A 24056-nucleotide genomic window follows, 5' to 3' on the forward strand; every position below is an offset into this window, starting at 1 on the left:
GTGTGTGTGTGTGTCTCTGTGTTTGTGTGTGTGTGGTTAATTTCGACGTGCAGTTTTCTATTGCTCTTGGTGAATAAAAGCTTGACAGCACCATCGATTCAGGTGTAAAAAATTAAAGTATACAGTTAACTATCCACAGTTAAATAAAAGATATAAGCAAACTTAATAAAAATATATACATTTATAATAACAGTAGACAGAGGAAACCAACAAATAAACAGATAAATAAATAAAAGAAAAATAAATAGCAGAAAGAAATCACAATGTTCCATTGATTAAACCAGAGTGTCGAGACAAAAGCAGAGAAGATTTGTGGTTTTCTGTTAGATTTTAACTGAAAGAGTTTAAAAGGTTTTGTCTTTCATGGAGGAAAGATGATAGTTTAGGAGATGATTTAGAAAATTTACATTTATGAATGTAGAACTTAGCCATTAAAATTGACAATGTATTCAAATGATTTGTTACTGTGGCAGAAAAAGATAATCATGTCCTTTAATGTGAAATTGTAAGATTCATGAATAAAATGAAAAATATCATTTCCAAGTTGCCACCAAAAAGCTTGGACCACTCCACAAGTAAAAACAATACATTCTTTCTGTTGGTTGTAGAATGTACTTAGATCCACAACGTCCACATATTTTTGCATTTCTGGAATTAACAGGATAAACACAATGTAATAGTTTAAAGTGAACTTCTTTAACCTTGTTAGGAATAGGATATTTGTAGATAATTACCAAAGCACTAGCCACTAGAATAGAGACAGTCACCCCAATGTTAATTCACCCAGACCAAACAGGAGTCATCAAAAACCGGAATCCCTCAGACAATGTCCACAGACTATTTAACTTAATCAATCTTTCACAATAAAAACAAACCAAAATTATAATTTGGTTTCGGAGAGTCTTTTGTCCAATGGATAGAAACACTATGCACTTCACCAAGGGCCACAATAATTACAAGTGGGGTCACCTCGCAGAGTTTCACACTTCACCGGGGAACCAGATAAGGATGCCCACTCTCCCTGTCCTTATTTGCCATCTTTATAGAACTACTAGCAGCAGCCATACGACAAACCATCAAAATTAAATGAATTCAGGATACAAATTCACAACATAAAATAAGTCTTTATGCATAGGACCCCTACAATTCACTAAAGGAAACATTTAACATTATTAACTCATTTTCCAAAATATCAAACTACACTGGAATAAATCAACTATACTCCCACTATCTGAGCATGCTTAGGATTCTGCAGTTCAGGAATCCGCCCTCCCATTTCATATAGGCAACATTAAATATTTAGGTATTAATATTTCCCCCAGGCTGTCAGAGCTTTTTAATCTCAACTACACTCCTCTTAAAAAAGATAGATGATGATCTCAGACATTGGACCAACCTTCCACTTTCACTCATCGGACGAATCGCCACAGTTACAATGAAGATTTTACCACAAATAAACTACCTGTTTTCAATGATTCCCACAACTCCCACAGAAAACTGGTTCAAATCACTTCTCTATCTACATTACAACAGAAAAAATCACAAGGTGGCCTTGAAGCACCAGATTTTCAACACTACTTTCTAGCAACACAACTACAATACTTAGTCAAATGGATTTGAAAGGATAATTTCAACAATTCATGGATAGACCTAGAACAAAATCATTGTCAGTCTATTTCAGTCGCCGATCTCGCTTTCTTGCCGCAATCAATCAGAAAAAAATGAAATATTTCAAGAATATTACCATTTCATCAACTGTGACAACCTCCTGGAAAGCTCACAAGATTACCAAATTAACATTAACACCATGTAGATACATCTTCATCTGGCACAATCCTGATTTTAAACTACACAATACCCCAGTCCACTTTCCAACATGGCAGCACAAAGGAATCACCCACCTTCACCACCTATTTGAGAATAACTATAACAATAACAATTTCTATCATTTAAGACACTAATGGAGAAATATGGAGTTGTGGGAGAGAAACAGTTCCTCCAATAACAACAACTCACATCCATAATTAAATCAAAAATTAATATAACTAATAACCCACTACAGCCTTCCAAACTAACTGATGAGATTATGAACAGTACAAGCTCAAAGAAACTACAATCTAAAATCTATTAAATCATATCCAATAGAGGCACAATGACAACAATCCCAAGAGCAAAATGGGAAAAAGATCTTACTTTCTCCCCCAACTCCGACTCCAACTTTTGGACAGAAATCTCTAACAATATCTTCTCTATGGCCAGCAACACAAATTTACAACCCATACAATACAAGACCATCCACAGAATCCACATCACCCAAAGTAAAATGTTCTGTGCGACCGTTTGGTAGAGTCACTATATTTCATTAACAATTTTTAACTTGGGCAGCCATTTGGTAGAGGCCTATATTTAAATAATTATGGGGTCTGTTAAAAAAACAGTTATATATTGTTGTTATTATTGACCAAATTAAATAAATAATGCAAAGTAAGTAATGCAAAGTAAGAACAGACACATGTTCACAGTGCACTTCTGCAACTCTTCACCATCCTGAGCTGCAGAATCCCCACATCTCCATCTCTGTGTTTGCTCGGAAACATCTCAGAAGTCGACTATCTCCCAGTTAAATACAGAAGCCCACTGCTCATTTCTCTATCACAAAGAAAATCGTTCTTCTTTACTGGAAAACTAAAAACACATATCAGTCACTGGATTAATCTTCTTACAGAATACATAACTATAGAGAAAATAATTGCTACATACAAAAGCAATATATCAGCTTCTAATGAAACTTGGAACCCATTCTTAAAATATCTCAGTTTAAATGAGACATTTGGGGCTGAAGCCATGCACATCCCTGCAAATTCCTAAAAACAAACTTAGTTCTTCTTCTTTTTCTTTATTATTATTATTATTATTATTATTATTATTATTATTATTATTAACATATTTATTACATTATTAACTACTGAATTAATATACTCTATAACTATTTCCTACCCACAACCACACATTATTATTTAGTTTATTTATTTATTTTTTAAATTATTATTATTACTATTGTTATTAGTATTATTATAAAAAGAAGAAAATAAATGAAATAAAAACTACCATTAGTATCACCTGTCACTATCATCCAACCAAAAGGGTTTTTTTATTTATTATTATTATTATTATTATTATTATTATTATTAATAATAATAATAATAATAATAATAGTTTAATTATAGATCATTCTTGATATCATAATTACAATTATGTATCATATATATATTATATACCATATGTATGCATATGATATGGTAATGTGCATGTACATAACATTCTAGCCTCTGTATGTATATATACACACATCTACACTACTCACAAAAAGTTAAGGATATTCAGCCTTCGGGTGAAATTTCAGGATGCACCTAAAATGCACTATAACCTTTACAGGTGAACTTAATTTGACCTTCTCTACACTTTTGAATGCACATGTCCAACTGTTCAGTGTTTCAGTACTTTCTGCAGAACTTGCTGTTCTCTAACAAGGTGCTTAACGGCAAAATTCACAACCGGTGTTTGATCCATGAATCGACCAATAAATTTTCTGGTTCAATTAGAATTGGTATTTAAACAGTCCTCTTCATCATGCTGTTCACATTTTGACATCATGAGACCAAGACCACACCTAACAATTGATCAACAGTACCTCGCCATTGCGAGGCTTCAAACAGGATGTTCTCAGAGGGAAGTGGCCACTGAGCTTAGAGTGTCACAGAGTGTCATCAGCAGGTTGATACAGAGATATAGAGAGACTGGAAGAGTCACAGAAAGGCATAGAAGTGGACGTCCTTTGGCCACATCCCACGTTGATGACCGCTTCATTGTGAACAGTGCCCTGCGGAACCGGATGATGAATGCCACTCAACTCCAGGCACATTTAAGGGAGGTGAACCGTTTACATCAGCGTGGTCTGCGTTCTAGATGACGTGTAAGGGTATCTGACCACACCACCAGGCCAGGGAGCATTTACGCTGGATGAGGGACCAGTGGGCCTCAGTGCTGTTCTCTGATGAAAGTCGATTCACGTTGAGCAGAAATGATGGCCGCCAACAATGTTGGAGACATCAAGGAGAGCGCTGTGCATCAGCCACTGTTGTGGTGGTGTTACAGTCTGGGCAGGTGTGTCTACTCAATACAGAACTGCCCCACATCTTGTGAATGGTACAGTGACAAGCCAATACTACCTGAATAACATCATTAATCCAGTCATTGTGCCCCTGCATGAACAACACAGGCCTATCTTGAAGATTTCATCTTCATGGACGACAATGCTCCAGCTCATTGAGATCGCATCATTAGGGAACGGCTGCTGGAGGCTGGGGTACCTCAAATGCACCCTGCAAACCCTGCACCCCAGAACCTCAATGACCTGAGGGCTGCCCTTCAAGAAGAGTGGAATGCCATGCCTCAGCAGACAATAAGTTGACTCGTGAACAGCATGAGACGTCGTTGTCAAGCTGTAATTGATGGTGAAGGGCACATGACAAATTATTGAGACACTGATATTTTTTGTTGTGGTATACCCACCACTGTTGTTGGCTTTTGTTTCAATAAATTGTTTGAGATGAGGATATCACCATTGCATGCTTCTACTTAAATGCTCATGATACAATATCACTGTAGAGTGAACTTTTTACATTTTCCATAAATTTCAACCAAAAGCCAAATATCCTTAACTTTTTGTGAGTAGTGTGTGTGTGTGTGTGTATATATATTATATATATATATATATATATATATATATATATATATATATATATATATATATATATATTATATATATATATATATATATACACTATATTGCCTTGACTCGCATATGAACTTAAGTGACATCCCATTCCTAATCCATAGGGTTCAATATGACGTCGGTCCACCCTTTGCAGCTATAACAGCTTCAACTCTTCTGGGAAGGCTGTCCACAAGGTTTAGGAGTGTGTTTATGGGAATTTTTGACCATTCTTCCAGAAGCGCATTTGTGAGGTCACACACTGATGTTGGACGAGAAGGCCTGGCTCTCAGTCTCCGCTCTAATTCATCCCAAAGGTGTTCTTTCGGGTTGAGGTCAGGACTCTGTGCAGGCCAGTCAAGTTCCTCCACACCAGACTCTGTCATCCATGTCTTTATGGACCTTGCTTTGTGCACTGGTGCACAGTCATGTTGGAAGAGGAAGAGGCCAGCTCCAAACTGTTCCCACAAAGTTGGGAGCATGGAATTGTCCAAAATGTCTTGGTATGCTGAAGCATACAGAGTTCCTTTCACTGGAACTAAGGGGCCAAGCCCAGCTCCTGAAAAACAACCCCACACCATAATCCCCCCTCCACCAAACTTTACACTTGGCACAATGCAGTCAGACAAGTACCGTTCTCCTGGCAACCGCCAAACCCAGACTCGTCCATCAGATTGCCAGATGGAGAAGCGCGATTCGTCACTCCAGAGAACGCGTCTCCACTGCTCTAGAGTCCAGTGGCGGCGTGCTTTACACCACTGCATCTGACGCTTTGCATTGCACTTGGTGATGTATGGCTTGGATGCAGCTGCTCGGCTATGGAAACCCATTCCATGAAGCTCTCTGCACACTGTTCTTGAGCTAATCTGAAGGCCACATGAAGTTTGGAGGTCTGTAGCGATTGACTCTGCAGAAAGTTGGCGACCTCTTCGCACTATGCGCCTCAGCATCCGCTGACCCCGCTCCGTCAGTTTACGTGGCCTACCACTCCGTGGCTGAGTTGCTGTCGTTCCCAAACACTTCCACGTTCTTATAATACAGCTGACAGTTGACTGTGGAATATTTAGGAGCGAGGAAATTTCACGACTGGATTTGTTGCACAGGTGGCATACTATCACAGTTCCACGCTGGAATTCACTGAGCTCCTGAGAGCGACCCATTCTTTCACAAATGTTTGTAAAAACAGTCTGCATGCCTAGGTGCTTGATTTTATACACCTGTGGCCATGGAAGTGATTGGAACACCTGATTCTGATTATTTGGATGGGTGAGCAAATACTTTTGGCAATATAGTGTATATATATACTCCTACTTTGTATAACCTTTTTATTTATTTATTTATTTTATTTTATTTTATTAATCTCTCCCCCACCTAAACTGAGCGGAAGGGGTTGGTGTTGATGTTCCGGCCTGTCTTCGGGCATCCTGGGTGCCCTGGTGTATCGCTCTGGTTGGAACAGGAGGGGAGGTCAACAATACATCAATTAGTGCCGTGTCCCTTATCATATCTCTCACCTTCTGGCTTTTCCTTTTAGTTATCTTAGCTAGTCTTGCCAGAGTCCCTGTCTGCACATAATCTACATTGTCTTTAAGCATCACATGATCATATGCATATTTAATATTTATCGCGCTCTCTGTCATTTTCTGCTGAGCTATAAGTCCCACTCTCTGAGCTCCCAGTGTTCTGTGTGTTTGCTTCTTCTTTCTGGACCTGCCTGATCCATCCAGACGCTCTCCCCCTGGTTGGAGTCTCAGCGCTTGTTGGTGCTCACTGATGCTGTGGATAGATCTGCATGGACAGCCCCTGCTGTGGCTAGAACCACTCAGAGACTATCACACAGTCACTGAACTGCCGTTGCATCCGGCAGCTCAAGATCTCTTGGTGGCTGTTGCAGAAAGGACATTATCAACAGCTTTTTACATGATTTACTGTCCAGTGTCACCCAAGTAAGGATGAGGTTCCCTTCTGAGCCTGGTTCCTCTCAAGATCTCTTGAGTTTTTCCTCACCACTGTCACCTCATTAGGGATAAAACAGTAATTTAAATTAAAACTTAAAATCTGAAATCTGATAAGATAGTAGCTTTTATTTATTGAATTTCAATACATAGCCTATAAGATACAACATTAATAGATTTCTGAGCTTCATTACAAAGAGTCTATTAATCTATATATTTGAATTAGTGATGACAAAGTTGGAATCTCTATTTAATGCTTGAAATCATGCTTTTAGATTGTGGGAAAAATTTGTCACTCAATATATTGTGGCAATTTAAACTGTCCCAGGGATAATTACCTGTAATCCACAGAACATATAGTAATGGTTCTACATTCCTCAAGCAAACAGGACAGAGACCAACAGAGTTGTAATGTTTGTAAATCATATATTAGGCTTTTACGATTTCTAGACGGTTTCATTTGTCTTGTTAGTCTCTGCTTGCCTGTGTTTCACCTCTTACAGTCCTCACTCCTCTCTGAGTTTGGCCTCTTTAAACTCCTGTTTCACTTTGTCTAACACTCCAGGGCTGAAGATCACATCCAGTGCAGTCATAGCCAAAGCTTTCGCAGTCCGGAGTGTGTAAAACTGAGCTTCTTCTGCACCTGCAAACAAAGTCAAGTTAGCCTTAAGCCTTAAATCAGCATATGCATGCGTCAAATGAAATCAGTTGGACCTCATTAGCAAAATGTTAAAATCCACCTCCAAAGTTGCTTTGCAACTTTTGCTCATGCAATCATGATTGCGCTGTTCTTCAGACTCACCAGAAGCCGCTGTATATTCTGTGGTGTGATTCAGTGCCTCAGATCCAATGTAGAAATAAGGGTGAATCCCTGGAACAGCATGAGTCACGTTCCCGAAATCTGTAGAGCCTGATATGGATGGGATTGAAATCACAAAATTAGAATGTTTTACACTAAACCAATGCCTTTACAAGTAACCTTAAGCTTTCCAAACCAATATACAGGTCAGTGCTCGCATTTTGGCATAACATTTAACTTTATTAACGATATCAATGCTGGCAGCAGGCAGTGACGACGATGATGTTAATTGGCAGGGGTTAGGCAGGTTTAGCTGAAATGAAAGGGTGTGAATGAAGAAAGTGAAAGAGTTGAATAGGAAAAAGGAAAAGGTGAGGAATTCACAGAGGGGTCTGTAACAGGTACTGGGTGCCACAATTCCCCATCAGACCACCAGAGGGCACTCACATTTGTTGTCTTGCCCCTTTTCCTTCCTTTTTCATTCACACTTGTTTGCCACCAGTTCAGCTGTTCTTGGGTAAAGGAGCAGATCTGGAAGGTTCATGGGCACAGAGTGTTTGGTGTACTGGGATATTTGGATGCTGTCGCCTTACCACCCTCACAAGTCGCTCAGGTTTGCTGACTGTGATGCGGTTTATGTCCAAAGCCTTCATATCTGTCACCTTCTGGCTTTTCCTTTATCATAGCTAGTCTTGCCAGAGTCCCTGTCTGCACATAATCTACATTGTCTTTAAGCATCACATGATCATATGCATATTTAATATTTATCGCTCTCTCTGTCATTTTCTGCTGAGCTATAAGTCCCACTCTCTGAGCTCCCAGTGTTCTGTGTGTTTGCTTCTTCTTTCTGGACCTGCCTGATCCATCCAGACGCTCTCCCCCTGGTTGGAGTCTCAGCGCTTGTTGGTGCTCACTGATGCTGTGGATAGATCTGCATGGACAGCCCCTGCTGTGGCTAGAACCACTCAGAGACTATCACACAGTCACTGAACTGCCGTTGCATCCGGCAGCTCAAGATCTCTTGGAGGCTGTTGCAGAAAGGACATTATCAACAGCTTTTTACATGATTTACTGTCCAGTGTCACCCAAGTAAGGATGAGGTTCCCTTCTGAGCCTGGTTCCTCTCAAGATCTCTTGAGTTTTTCCTCACCACTGTCACCTCATTAGGGATAAAACAGTAATTTAAATTAAAACTTAAAATCTGAAATCTGATAAGATAGTAGCTTTTATTTATTGAATTTCAATCTCGAGTTTTTCCTCACCACTGTCGCCTCAGGCTTGCTCATTAGGGATAAAATAGTAATTTAAATTAAAACTTTATAAAAATTTTTTATATCTTTCTATACTTCTATAAAGCTGCTTTAAGACATGTCCATTGTTAAAAGCACTATACAAATAAATTGTATTGAATTGAATTAAAATCCTTTTCTTTAGTTGTTTGTTTTTTTCCTGTCTTAGTTGTTTATCGAATAATAGCTCTTGTACTTGCATCTGTCTCCCTGGATTTCATGATAGCGGGATTCACACGAGCTAAAGTACCGAAAGACGAGCTAAAGTAGCAAAAGACGAGCTAACATGGTAGTAACATTAGGTTAGCTTAGGTGTCTGGAAAAGAAGTTCTCCCTGTGAAGGTAGTACAGCTGCCACACCATTCTACCACTAGTTAGCTTATTTCTTTACCAGAAGAATTCTCAACCGTAATGAACTTCATGCCAAGAGATTTCCCATTCTCCTCATACAGGCTTTCCAAAGTGTGATTCCTCAGGATTTCATAAAACTTGTTCTTTGCAAAAATAAGCTCAACCTGTAAGAAACAAACTTTGGTTTAGTCAAGCATATTAACTACATATTACTATCATTTTGATCAATTTGACTTTAACATGGTTTCCTAAAGGCATTTCAGAAAATTATGAAATAAATTGTACAGGAGAATTGTTAGATGTGATTGATCGGAAGGTGTTGATTCATTTTCTGATAGTACAGTAATTCTGACTGCAAGGTTAATGACAGGTTTATATTAATGTACATCTAAAAAAAAAGGTATTGTCTTTATAGTAAGAGCTGAATTATAGGGGTGTATATGGCAGGTGCTATATGTAATAAAAAAAAAATTAAAAAAAAATTTTTTTTCATTTCCAATAGGAAATACAAAGTTATTGATATGTTGTGGTTTTCATCATTAAGAGATATTAATTTAGTCTTTATAAAAGGAGTTCCCTGCGTTTTCGCCACAATGCTTCAGGACATAAAGACTGTTTATATGAAAACAGATCATATCACTACATCTTTGATTATTTTTCTATAACAGCACACAATGCTCCTTACGTACTATACAAGATGATAGAGATACAAATAAAGTTTATGGTTCACTTACCTTACATCCTGTGGCCAGAGCAGCAGCTTGAAAACAGGCTTCAGCTTTGGCTCGGATGTTGGGCAGGTCTCGGTGTGAAGGAGTGCGTAAGTAATACTCCAGCTCACTGTAGTCAGGGATGATGTTGGGCTTCACACCTCCATGCCTTATTATACCTGATTAAAACACCCATAACTCAAATTTACATTGTATTTTTATAGAATGTCTTGTGTATCTGTCTCTCAATATGGTTATCAGGCTGAGCATGTCATCTCACCATGGACCCTCCATTCAGGTCTGAGCTGCTGGCGGAGTACAGACATGTTACTGTAAGCCATGACAGCTGCGTCTAGAGCGTTTACACCTTCCCAGGGATACGCTGATGCGTGAGATGCACGTCCGTGGTACTTCACTACAAGGCTGCAGATCAACACAATTACATCCAAGTCATATAACGGTACAATTATTTCTGCCATTACTTACAGTCATGCCTGTGTGATCAAAATGTGTTCTTCATTAGCCTGAGAAGCCGTAACGCATGTTTGATTATCTATAATCTGTCTATGTCTGAGGTCTAATATTAGGTCATTTTGTCAGCCAGTCAGTTATGTAATGTATAAAAAATATAACCAACCACTTTGACCAATTTGGATAACAGAGGTGCTGAATCTGGCGTTTATATATTTGAGATTAGTTTCCTTTCCCTGAGTCATCATAGTATTGCAATACTTACTTTGTCTGTGGTAGTGCTAGCATGTAAATCTTGCTCCAGAAACAATTCTGCCTAGTCTGCCTAGTTAGTGTGCATATGGCCCTTTTGCCCAGAAATCTATTCTGGGACTCAGCATTGATGCATCATTGGCGCATGGGCTGAAACTGGCTGTTATCTTTGTAGTCAGTGACAGAAATTGGATCTATCAACTCATATAGCTTCAGCCTTAATAGTCATGATTAGACAATGGAAATCTAAGCCTTCTGAAGCTGTTAGAGCTGCAAAGGGTGGGCCAACTCCTATATTACATTCATGTGCATGTAAAGGCAGACATCCAAGTTTTGGAATGGCTCACAGTCTCCCCTCTAATACATCCAAAAGTTGTTCTATCAGGTTGAGGTCACTCATCCATGTCTTTATCTACTTTGCTTTGGAATGTTGGAACAGGAAGGGGTCATCCCCAAACTGTTCCCACAAAGTTGGGAGCATAAAATTGTCCAAAATGTCTTGCTATGCTGAAGCATTAAGAGTTCATTTTACTGGAAATAAGGGGCCGAGCTCAACCCCTGAAAAACAACACCTGAACTCAATGATCTGGAGGGGTGTCCCAAAACTTTTGGCAATATAGTGTACCAAGCGCTCTAGAAGAATATGTTTGAATTGCTTGCTTGGTAGCTAAGTGGGTTCTATGGTTTGATGTGGTTGGAAAAGGAAATAAATGGAAGTTTTGTTTATAACATTTATATACATTGGACTTATTTATATACAACATTTATAAATGTTGTCAATTTATCAATTTGTTTATCTTGTCAAAGGTGTTTCAGCTCACCAGTGAAGTGAAGACATGATCATCATTATATATCGTGACTAAAATGATCTCAAGTGATAAGACTAGCTGGAATAAAATGGATTCTTAAATAAGGCACAAATATTTTTCTGAAAGGGGAAAGTAAACTGTAAAATCATTTTTGGACCAATGTACAATATTAAATTACTCATGTTCTGCCACATCTGGGATGTAGGTAGCGTCCTCCTGTGAAGGATGAGCCATAAACACCACGTCCAGTCCTTCAAAGACTCCTTCTCGGAGCAAGTCCACCTTCCCACCTGCATCCTCTTCTGCTGGAGTCCCCAAAACAGTTACCTATTAATTCAACCAAATCACCAGGCATTGTTTAGACTAGACATTTGAAAAGTGTATGATCTCAATGAACTGCATGTTGTTCAGTGACATAGCACATATACATGTATGACAAATTAAAGGAAAATATATTGTGGCTGTTATTTTTGTTATCTTGTAGGGACGCTCTACTGTCACTGTTCTCCTGGTTGATCACCTTTAACCGGATGAAACATTTCTATCCTAATGGCAGTGGTTTTTTATTCAGGATGACCCCATCCACAATGGCTTGTGCTATGACCTTCATTTTGAATTGGACTCCTTTGGTACATTTTCAAGTGACCATCTGAGGAAACTGTGTTTTATTTATTTATTTTTTTTCTTTGTGAAAGAATGGTGCTCATTGCACCAGTAACGTTCTTGTAGTATCTATGGCAAAGTGCATCTAAGCTATTCAACCCCTTACTGAGACACATTATGATGTTGTATTTCATTTGATTTGTTAAAGTTGGATGTACCTCTAGTGTATTATACACATTGGTCTGATAGTCAATACTGCCTTTTGAATTTTTTGGTATGCAACGAACATTGAATCATTGAATAATGAATCATTTTTAGCTAGCTAAATATTTTCCCTTCAGACAATAAAGACGGCCATTATTAGTTCTCAGAAATGTTGAACAAAAAAACTTAATTATTAAAATTGGCCTAATTGGCACACCTTGATTGGCACAGGCCACGCCTCCACGCTCTCCAGCGCCACCTTCAGGCCCAGTGCTGCTGCCGCTCCGCTCTCTGCTATCAGGTTGTGACCGCACGCGTGGCCTATAGCAGGCAGAGCATCATACTCACACAGGAACCCCACATTAACCACAGCCTCACCATCTCCTCCACCCACAGGCCCCCAGGTGGCCCGAAAAGCTGTTTCTAGTTTGTAGTGTGCCTCCACTGTCCACCCTTTCTCCTGGGTGAAAAAGCGAACCAGAGTCTCATGGGCTTGTCTTTCCTCATATGCCAGCTCTGGGTGGCGCCATATCGCATCTCCTAATAGATGGAATTTGTCCTTGGCTTCGTCGATGGAAGCGCAAACTAGCTGTTTCAGTGCTGGGAGTTTTTCAGCCATTCTGTAACTTCACACAAAGAAATATATATATTTAAAAAAAAAAAAAAACTCAGTAAATTGTTGCTCTTTGTTACGTAATTTTAGGAGTCAATAAAACTTTACAGCAAACTTTTACTAAGATGGGGAAGGAACGAAGGTGAAGTTTGGTGCTCAGAAAAAGTCTGAAATGTCATCACCCTACTCCAAAACATTTCTGTGTGTTTGTAATGATTCGTCAGAAACCGGAGCATTCGAATCAATGTGCAGATCTTTAATGAAACTCACATTGGCAGAAATCATAAACCGATTAGACGAAGCCGAAATCAAAAGCCGGAAAACACTTGAAAACCAAAACCGAAACTCGTAGTCAGAAGAAGGAGGCATGGATCATACACAGCAATAATCAGTAATATCTTCAGTATGTTAATAATCAGTAATACCTCCTATTGTACAAACGGAGCATGCTGATTAAATACTTGAGCAGACCAGGAAGTGAGTTCGTGAGTGCTAACACCCTCTGGTGTTCTGGATCTGGTTGTGATGTTACAGTGTTTTCTGCTATGAGTTGCAGTCCATGAGGTCTTTGTTTTTTTTGTTTAATTCATACTTACCCTTCAGTGTCAAAAAAGAGCCACTGGTTCAAATCGGAGGAGTAACTACAGAAGACGGGTGCAGAAATCTTAGGTGGATGGAAATCTTATGCAACAGCAAGCCATGACCTTTGCATTGCTAGGTGTTATGTAACACTGGCATGCCTGTAGCAGGAAACAGCTGCAAAACAGCCTGCATGGGTAACAGTGCATATAAAGTTAAAACTGTCTGAGGGCATAAATAGTGCTAAAAAAAAGAAGGTGCAATTTAGACTTGTTTATATGTTGCACAATCAGTTAATTAATTAACTACAACAACTATAATATGCATAAATATTATTTGCATAAATATACACTGATCAGGCATAACATTATGACCACCTGTCTAATACTGTGTTGGTCCCCCTTTTGCTGCCAAAACAGTCTTGACCCGTCGAGGCATGGACTCCACTAGATCCCTGAAGGTGTGCTGTGGTATCTGGCACCAAGCAGATCCTTTAAGTCCTGTACGTTGTAAGGTGGGCCCTCCATGGATCAGACTTCCCACAGATGCTCGATTTGATTTGATTTTCCCAGCAGAACATTGCACAAAGAATGACACTGCCTCTGCCGGCCCGCCTTCTTCCCATAGTGTATCCTGGTGCCATGTGTTCCCCAGGTAAGCGACGCACACACACCCGGCTATCCACATGATGTAAAAGAAAATGCAATTCATCAGGACCAGGCCACCTTCTTCCATTGCTCCATGGTCCAGTTCTGATGCTCACATGCCTAATATATCCCACTCACTAACAGGTGCCATGATAAGAAGGATCAGTGTTATTCATCGGTCAGTGATTATAATATTATGCCTGATCTGTGTATTTATTAGTTTTGTTGTAGTCTGAAATTCTGGTTAAATATTAAAAAGACGACTTGAAGCGAATAATATCGATTATCTCATAAAAATGAAATTATTGACCAGGCACAGGTCAAGGAGTGGAATAAATTATGCAGCAAGTTAGCTTTAGCTTTAGAAGCACGAAAAAGGGCGAGCATAAGGACCTGAGAGACTTTGACAAGAAACAAATAGTTAGTACCTAGTGACCGGGTCATGAACACCCAAGGCTCACTGGTGAGTGAAGGCTATCCCATCTAGTCTGATACCACAAAGAATTACAAGTTGTTGACCTGGCCTCCAAATTCTGCATAAACATGGAAGCCACACGTCACAACTTACAGAACTGCTGTTAACCACAGGTTTTGTGAAGTCCATCGAGCCTTGACTGGACAGAGCTGTTATGACAGGACAAGGAGGACCTAGACAATATTAGACAGGTGGTTTTAATGTCATGGCTGCATGGTGCATACACACTGTACATACACTCTATTGCCAAAAGTGTTGGAACACTCCTCCAAATCACTGAGTTCAGGTGATGTTTTTCAGGGGTTGGCCCCTTAGTTCCAGTGAAAGGAACTCTTAATGCTTCAGCATACCAAGACATTTTGGACAACTTCATGCTCCCAACTTTGTGGGAACAGTTTGGGGTTGGGGACTGCATACCAGTGCACAAAGCAAGGTCCATAAAGACATGGTTGAGTGAATTTGGTGTGGAGGAACTTGACTGACCTCAACCTGATAGAACACCTTTGGGATGAATTAGAGCGGAGACTGTGAGCCAGACCTTCCCGTCCTACATCAGTGCCTTTCCTCACAAATATGCTTCTAGAGGAATGGTCAAAAATTCCCATAAACACACTCCAATACCTTGTAGAAATCCTTCCCAGAAGAGTTGAAGCTGTTATAGCTGCAAAGGGCGGGCCAACTCCATATTACATTCATGTGCATGTAAAGGCAGGCATCACAAAACTTTTGGCAATCGTGTGTATTACAAAAAAAAGACAGGTGCATTAATAATAATTTACAGACAGAGGGCGCTCTTGTTTCTCTTATTTTCAGACTCAACAGAAGGAGCAAACAGTAACAGTATAATTAATACTGTTAATAATGTTCCCACAATCTATACAAACTGACACAACTAGAAAATTAGGTATCATACTAAATAATGCAAAAGACAGAGTAGAGTCCTTCTAGGTGGCCATGTCTGTTATTTTATCCAGACTGTCATACATCATTGCAAAGCCTCTACCAATTACGGTCTACTCTGCTGATTGCACGCTTTCTCAGCCTTCGGTCTTGCCTGCTGCCGGTGGCTGAATGAGGTGATGTCGAAAGCAGTGTAAGCCGAAGCTCTGCAAGATGGTGGGAGTCCATGCTAGGCTAAAAACAAACCTTAGATGTAAGGCCAAACCCTCTGCTCCTTGATTGCTGCTCCTCAGAGGTAGAGTTTCAGAAGAAATGCAGCCCTGTGGAGGCTTGTGTGTTTACATCAACGCCATGTGGAATGGTGCAAGAACTCTGTGCTAGTTTCTAATTACTGCTCATGGCTGGTGGATTATGTGACTGTTAAATGCAGACTGAAGGGTTCAAGCCCCAGCACCACCAAGCTCCACTGCTGGGCAATTGAGCAAGGCCCTTAACCCTCTCTGCTCCAGGGGTGCTGTAGTGTAGCTGCACCTGCGCTCTGACCCCAACTTCCTCAGCTGGGATATGCGAAGAAAAGAATTCCACTGTGCTGTAATGTATGTGTGGTGATAATAAAGCCATCTTGCCCCCAGTTGAAGATCACTACATGCTCCTATCAGAAGCAGTGACTGACCACAAAGGTGCATGAGCTGCTGAGACTCCACCTACAGAGCAGGTGACATGGTGGCCCTTAAAAACAGCAAGGGCCAAACTGTCCCAGATCATCAGAGAGGCAAATCGTATACCTACCCCGAGAGAATCCACAGCAGTGATACCAGGCACATATGGCAGAGCATCCAGGTGATCACTAACTACAGGACTGTCTTTCTTTCAGATGTGCTGTAAGGAAGACCACCCTTACAACCACCAGGCACTTTGTCTGGTATGAGGAAAACTCTACACAGAGTTACCCTTTTCCCATCTGGAGAAAAGGAACCAAAGCATGTGGGCCCTCATAACAAGACTGTGTACCAGTTTTTTCAACCAAACCATCAGGCTCCTGTAGACTGGCTTGACACCAACACACACACACACTCACCATCTGCACCTAGTGGTCAGCACTGCTGTCAACACTTACAGTGTATTGTGTATCTTGTGCTGTGTTTTGTGTAGCACCATGGAGGAGAAACATTTCATTTCAATGTGTACTGAAACCAGCTGTGTACTTGAAATGACGATATAAATCTTGAAGCGTTGTGTGGTTTCACCAAAAGCAGCTGCATAAAAATTCTCACACACAAAAAAAAACATAAAAAACAGATTAACAGAAAGATGTGCACTGTAGCAAGCTATGACAACAAAACTCCAATGTAAAGGGGATAGCCAAATTCTTTATTTTAATACTTTTCATTAAAAACGTTCATAACGTTTCTCAGACCAATTAAATAAACGTGGGCGCAAGATTTTTTTTTTTTGGATACTGTTAAAACGAGGCCAAATATTAAAACAATCAGTGTTGCAACAAAATGTGTTGGATTTTTGCGAATACAAAAAATGTCTTGGGTTTAGTGAAAGTTTAGTTCAAAAGAAAAGAAAAGAAATAAAAAAAAAAGAGGGATGATGGAAGATGCCTGGCTTTTCTCCACAGACATGAAAACACGTCACAACCACAAAAACCTTCTCTCACAGTAAACATTTCCTGTCAAAATACAACATTCTTAATTGCTACAGAATGAAAAATGTGTCGGTTACCAGAAAGATGCTTGCAGACTGGTTTAACAAAATCTTTTGTTTTCAGAAGTGCTGTTTGTGATTTGTCCGTTCAATTCAGTTAGGCAGTGTTCCACAAAATAGACCACAGTCCTTTCGTTTTAAACTTCCACTCCCTTTCATCAGCTGCATCCCTTTTCCAGGACAGTCCATGACGTAGAAAAATGCATTCAGCTGTAGCACCGTGCACTAGTTCATCCTCACATCTTAAAAGGGACCCGTGTTGGTTTTTCAGTCTTGTGCAAAACTAAGCAAACCTTTCACATGTAATGTGCGTCGTCCCGAGACGGCTCGCTACGCCTCGCTCACTTGCAAAGAGCATTCCATCAGATCGTGATGAAAACATCATAAGCTTCAGTAACAAAACTAGATTTACTCTTCTGTTAAAATAACATCCAAAAAATTTACACATATATTACATGTTTTACAGTATTTACACAAGTTTTAAAAAAAAAATTAACACAAGGTCTCTTTCTAAAGAGAAAAGCGAGACATTTTTGATATTACAATCAAACCTCAACACGTCCTGTTGCAACATGCTTCCAAGCTTTGTTTCTGACTGCCTGGAGACAATTTAGTACAATTTTCTTTTGCCTGAGAATCCAATGCTAGTTTTTTTCTGCTGTGAAGGTGTTTACTCTTCAGCTGAAATATCCAAGATTTTATTGTTGTTTTCATAACGGGAGTCACGGCTTGGACTGGACCTTCAGTATGGTTTTCAGATGTACGGACATCTGCTCCCGGCTGCTGTCGGAATGTTTGGGGATGTTTTCACCCACCCAGTGACTCGGAGGCTTGGGCAACACACTCGGTGAAGGTGGCTCACTGAACTTGGCTCCAGCATAGGTCTTCTCTGCATCTTTAAGACTATCCTCAGACGAGAGTTCGCCGTTTGTGATTCTTGGAGCGTCTGCTGAGCTCAGAGGCCTCCTTCTATCCCTGTTCTCACATTTGGTGTGCCTGCTCTTGTGGGAGCGTGTGTTCAGGTTAGGAACGCATGGCTCGTGTTTGTCTGCGCTGTGTGGAGACAGTCTACTTGGCTGATTTACTCTTTCTCCCCTTCCTGCTTTTGATTTCAGCAGCTGCGGGCGAACGGGGAAAAAAAATAATCAGACTCTGACATGGCAAGGTAATGGAAATAAATGGCATCTAGCCTAGCAGTCATGACCGACATTTCGAACTGCACGTAGGCACTGTATGCACCTCCCCCCCCACTGAGCCTTTATTGTTTAGGTTCATGGTCTATAAACACTCGAGCAGATGAGCACTTTCGACGCCAAAACAAATATAAATTCGACCCTGATTAGAACAGCAGATTTTCCATCGCACCGTGGATTGTTTTAGTACAACTCAATCTCATTAGAGGTGAAAAATTATTGTGTTTTAGACAAAGCAATGTGTATCGTAGGGCAACTTAAAAGGACTAATCCTGAACTTCATACACTACACTTACACAAGGGCTTCATGATTAATATTTTAATCACAATCCTGACTTTTTTCTTTCTTTATTTACTAACATTGGTTTGTTTTTTTACCCCCATATCAATCCTATCAGGGTGTTTTGTGTTACATGATGAATTGATTATAGCTTAAAATATCTATATGTAACCGAACTAATGATCAGGACTTTAATGATCAGGTGCCCTTAGTATTATTAGTCTTTTTTTTTGTCAATTATTAGTCATTATCTATTTATTAATCCCTGCCCTTGTTACTAAGCCCCGCCCCCTAGGATATACAGTGGCCACGTTAGAGTATTTATTGCTTGTAATTTTCAAGTGATGTCATTTCCTCCTCGGAAAAAGGATGCCACCCTGAAAGTCTTTTGTTTGATCTGCCACACAATGTAAAGTTCTTAAAAAATTTCGCAATAACATGTAGCAGATGTTAAACAAGTCTGATCATTGATAGACCTAAAGCAGGTTAAGCAAGAAAATAGTGAAGAGGAACTTGGAGATTTGAGATCACTTTGTCTGCTTATAGGAGGCTCAAACAAACACAACCCAGATCTATCTATCTAGCTATTTATTATAATTGTGTACATCATATTCTACACAAATAAGGCGTTGATGTGGGTTGATCATTGCACCTTTAAATCAACTCACCTCTTTCTTGGATGTTGGTCTGAAGTGTGTTGATGCATTCGGTAGGGTTCTGTTGGCCGGAAGCTCGGTGTTATTGCTCTGTGGTGCGGGTTTATCATCACTGCTGTTGTTGTTGATGATGTCGGTTAAACGTACAGTGTTATTCCTCAGCACCACCGCTTGTCTATGGTGCTGTTGAGCCTGATTATGGACATTCCTGCTCTGTAATCGTACCCTGTGCCCTCCGTTCTTGAGCAGAGCTCGTCTGGTAGGCTTGTTCAGATTTCCATAGGAAATTAGCAGACTCGGTTCGTTGTTCTCGACGTTGTCTAGGCTCGGTTCGATGCCGAGCGTTTCACCCAACATGATCTCAAAGCTGCTGGATGGAGGAGGATACATGAGAAACGGAGCGTCCAAAATGGCTTCCTTCCACGCCTGATAACGCAACAACAATAAAAAAAAAAAAAGATTTCGAAACAGCAACACCTCTCGGCTAACGGGATGATTTTATCAGAGGAGAGAAAACGACGTCGAGATCCAAGAATAAATCGAATCCTTATCTTAAAAGAAGAACAACTCCGTCGGAAAGTTCACGCAGTGGCCACAGTGCGCGAGCCAAAAGTTTTAGCAGAAATGGCGCAGCTCGAGATCTGTGTACCTTCTGTTTCTAGCGCAACCATGCGGCCACACCCCCTTAGCCCCGCCCCTTCTCTTCCGCGGAACAAAGGACACCTAAAATAGACTTATTCCAGGGCTGAAAAACAAGCCATATATTTATTCTTTTGAAGTGTTCTTTTACTCGATGCTTTTCTGCATGAAAACGCTTAGAATATGAATAGAGTTTTAAAAAAGTATACCGAGAAATGTCCTTTGTTTTGTCGCACGAGCATACATAAGCATACTTCCGGAGTCATTTTGTTTACTAAACGCTATGAATGAAATGAAACGCTATATAATGAAACACTAAAGAGTAAATTAAATTGGTAAAATTGGCAAAAGTAAATTGGTAAAATGTGTTATCTTTTATATTAAAATATATTTTAAAAACGTGTTATCTTTTAATATTAAAATATAAAATGTATTTTCTATAGAAAGTCGGACCGCCCCTTTACCGAAAGCGCGTCAAAGACAGGATGTGCCATATATGGTCACATCATCCGCTGCATTACGTAATTGAAATGAGGAAGAAGTGGTGGTGTTGTTTCTCTGTTTTTAACACTTAGAAAACCCCAACGACTTTCCAAAATGTTTAATCATCATGCGTTGGTGCAGGTTCAACTTCAGCCCCAGGAATGATGAGTGATAATATGCTTTACATATACATATACACTATATTGGCAAAAGCTTTGGGACGCCCTTCCAAATCATTGAGTTCAGGTGTTGTTTTTCAGGGGTTGGACTCGGCCTCTTAGTTCCAGTGAAAGGAACTCTTAATGCTTCAGCATACCAAGACATTTTGGACAATTTCATGCGCCCAACTTTGTAGGAACTGTCTGGGGATGATCCCTTCCTGTTCCAACATTCCAAAGCAAGGTCCATAAAGATATGGATGAGTGAGTTTGGTGTGGAGGAAATTGTCTGACCTGCACATGATAACCTTCTCTTTTTAGAGAAGGCTTTCCCTTAGATTTTCTCATGTGGCCATCTAGATTTGTCCAATCAGCCACAAGAGCATTAGTGAGATCATGCACTGATGTCAGGCTCGGTTGACTTCATCCTAAAGGTGTTCAGGGGATCGAGGTCAAGATTTGAGTTCTTCCACTCCAAGCCTTGTCTTCATGGAACCTGCTTTTTGTCATTGTCAACATTGTCATGCTGGAACAGTTTTTGTCCAGTTTAGTACTAATGAAGGAATTTGTAACACTACACTGTACATGGACAGATATGGAGGTGATGGTGTCCACATACTTTTGGCTGTATAATGTATTCTCTCATTTTCTATTTTTTATTATTTTTTTTACATATCAAATAATAAACAAAGATTTTGATCCTTCTGATCCTTCACTTTTTACTGGAATGAAACTATAACTGTAGTACACATGTCAATGTTAGCAACATCTAATAGTGTTTACTCATTAAATAATACTAATAGCAATTTGGTGCAATGTTTGGTCTGTGGTGTTTTCTTATTATCTAGTGTCTTTCTCTGAAGCACAGGAAAACAACCTCTTAACACTTTACATGTTACATGCCAGTTGCATCAGCTGTGGTTTTATGAAAGCCATCCAAAGCTCAGCCCTGATTGGTTAATTTGATCAATGATTCATATCCAATTATGATGTACATGACGTGTTAGATGAGCTTACAGGGCGTGGGACCTGCAGACCTGGTACTGATGACTGCCATATCCAACAACAAGGAATACTAAAAAAAGAGAAAGGAATTAACAATTTAAAAGAAGAAGAAATATTAGTGAGGCACACTTGGAATAAATCAGACTGAGTATTTAAAGCTACATAATATACAGTATAATCTTTTATCAGGGTTTAACATACAACATTCAAGCATTTGGTATCATTTTTAGTTCATTTTCAGATTCAAAACACTCTTGATTGAAGCAAAAAAAGACAACATTCTGTTCAATACCTCAGGAATTTAATCAACTTTCAGCCCAAATTGCCTTTCACATCAAGGAACTAAAACACAAGAGCTGTTAAAGGAAATAACTAATAATGAGTGTCAAGATGTGGCTCTTCCAAAGTATCCATAAGTATATTAACCAGGAAGCTACAGTGTTGTCTGTAATGTTTATCAGAAGATGCTAAGGCAGGCCCCACTTTAGCAGTCCACTCCTAGAAACAAATGAGCTGTTGTAGTATATATACCAATCAGGCATAACATTATGAGCAGTGACAGGTGAAGTGAATAACACTGATGATCTCCTCATCATGGCACATGTTAGTGGGTCTGATACATTAGGCAGCAATTGAACAAAGTAGATATGTTAGAAGCAAGAAAAATGGACAAGTGTAAGGATTTGAGTGAGTTTGATGAAGGGCCAAATTGTGATGGCTAGACGACTGAATCAGAGCATCTCCAAAACTGCCGCTCTTGTTGGTGTTCCCAGTCTGGAGTGAAGTGTGGCCCATGGAGTCCCCACCTCGCAACTTAAAGGACTTAAAGGATCTGCTGCTAACATCTTGGTGCCAGATACCACCGCACACATTCAGGGATCTAGTGGAGTCCATGCCTTGACGGGTCAGGGCTGTTTTGGCAGCAAACGGGCGACCAACACAATATTAGGCAGGTGGTCATAATGTTAAGCCAAGTGTTAAAACGTCAACGCAGGTGATTAGGAGGTGTGATTTATAACTTAAAAGTTACAATATAACCATCTTTGTCCATAACGGGCAAGTAAAAAGCGACGACGGTGAGGGAGAAACTCCCTGAGACAATATGAGGAAAAAACCTTGAGAGGAGCCAGGTTCAAAAGTGAACCATATCCTCTTCACAACCCTGCAGCCTACAGACACTTTCATAAACAATCTAGCAGATGTTCCAGAGAAGATGAAGTTATATTGTGCTACCAGAGGCTCCGTTTAATTGTGATAGTAAACCTTGATCATTCTTTTGGGAGATCTGTGAGTATTTATATCTGTGTGACACATTAGGATTGTGTATCCACAGCACAGGAGGGTGAGGGAAGACAGCTGCTTGTTGTGCTCAGAGTCTCGGGTTAAAGGAGCTGCTGGAAAATCTGCTAGGCAACAGACTGATCACGGAAAATGAAATTCTATCATCAGCCGACTGTGATTGGTCACGAACATTTTTACCAAAGAAAAGGGTATTCTCTTACAGAATACAAAGCAGTACTTTATCATTCAAAGGCTAAGTGAGACATTTACATGCAGGTGGCACCATTATGACATTTATTTCATTTTATTTTAGAGATATTTAGCCTTGAATACCTTTTATTGGCCAAGGACCGCCCAAGAGGGCGTCTGACTGACAGGTAAAGCAACCAATCATAGTTCGTTATGTTTAGCGTTACGTTTAAGAACCTAGGACCGCCCAAAAGCGCGTCTGACTGACAGGTAAAGCAACCAATCATAGTTCGTTATGTTTAGCGTTACGTTTAAGAACCTAGGACCGCCCAAAAGCGCGACTGACTGACAGGTAAAGCAACCAATCACAGTACATTCCGTTCAACGGCACGTTTAAGTCCCTACAAAAACAGACCATAGATTGTTCATTTAAGAAAGTCGTGAAAAAGAAATGTGTTTATAATTCCCTCATCTTCATAAGCGCTCATTGTTACAGTTGTAAACGCGACGGTTTCTTCTCTTTTTTTTATGACAGAAGTAGAGCGTCACGACGACTTTGTTTCTAGACGGACTGCTAAAAACGCAGCACACATACATATCATGTAATCATCAAGAATCCAACCAATCAGATGACGACTTCTAAACTCCTGAAGTGTTTCCAGGATTTTTTGTATTCTTACACCAAAACAAACAAACAAACAAACAAATAAAAAACCTTTGTGTTTCTAAGACAGGAATAACAAAGTGGATCATCATGGGAATTTATGACTCAAGTACAGAATTATGCAACATGCACAAAGTCTTTGTGTCGACAATGTCTTCTATAATTAGGCATTTATTTATTTATTTATTTATTTATTTATTTATTTATTTATTTATTTAAAACCTTCCTCATAGATTTGACAAATTCAGTCTCTGGACTCCCTCTGCTGGTTGTCATTATTTTGTTGTGAGGTTTCATCAGTCACTTCATCATTAACCATTTTATTCTGTCGCAGGATCCCGGGAACACAACCTGGACTGAATGA

General features: G+C 39.8%; 2 protein-coding genes across 4 annotated transcripts; both read right to left on the reverse strand.

Moving 5' to 3' along the window:
* Window positions 1-6160: 6160 nt before the first annotated feature.
* On the reverse strand, window positions 6161-16638 carry LOC131354303 (peptidase M20 domain-containing protein 2-like). Of its 3 annotated transcripts, XR_009204733.1 has the most exons (9): window positions 13427-16638; window positions 12435-12843; window positions 11589-11737; window positions 10159-10301; window positions 9903-10057; window positions 9209-9332; window positions 7976-8687; window positions 7532-7639; window positions 7341-7372 (listed from the first exon to the last, which is right to left on the reverse strand). XR_009204733.1 is itself a non-coding variant. In XM_058391787.1 (8 exons), the coding sequence occupies exons 2-8, from the start codon at window positions 12834-12836 to the stop codon at window positions 7236-7238; spliced, it is 1218 nt and encodes a 405-aa protein (XP_058247770.1). In that variant the 5' UTR covers window positions 12837-12843; window positions 13427-16638; the 3' UTR covers window positions 6161-7235. The 3 variants fall into 3 exon arrangements, 1 of the variants encoding a protein (XP_058247770.1); XM_058391787.1 differs by lacking the exon at window positions 7976-8687 and having other exon boundaries at window positions 6161-7372; XR_009204732.1 differs by having other exon boundaries at window positions 7332-7372; window positions 7532-8687.
* A 143-nt stretch (window positions 16639-16781) lies between these two features.
* On the reverse strand, window positions 16782-19929 carry pnrc1 (proline-rich nuclear receptor coactivator 1). The gene is made up of 2 exons (XM_058391789.1): window positions 19286-19929; window positions 16782-18262 (listed from the first exon to the last, which is right to left on the reverse strand). The coding sequence occupies exons 1-2, from the start codon at window positions 19661-19663 to the stop codon at window positions 17867-17869; spliced, it is 774 nt and encodes a 257-aa protein (XP_058247772.1). The 5' UTR covers window positions 19664-19929; the 3' UTR covers window positions 16782-17866.
* Between the last annotated feature and the right edge of the window lie 4127 nt (window positions 19930-24056).

Source organism: Hemibagrus wyckioides, linkage group LG06 (assembly GCF_019097595.1).
Source record: "Hemibagrus wyckioides isolate EC202008001 linkage group LG06, SWU_Hwy_1.0, whole genome shotgun sequence".
NCBI classification, from domain to species: Eukaryota; Metazoa; Chordata; class Actinopteri; order Siluriformes; family Bagridae; genus Hemibagrus; species Hemibagrus wyckioides.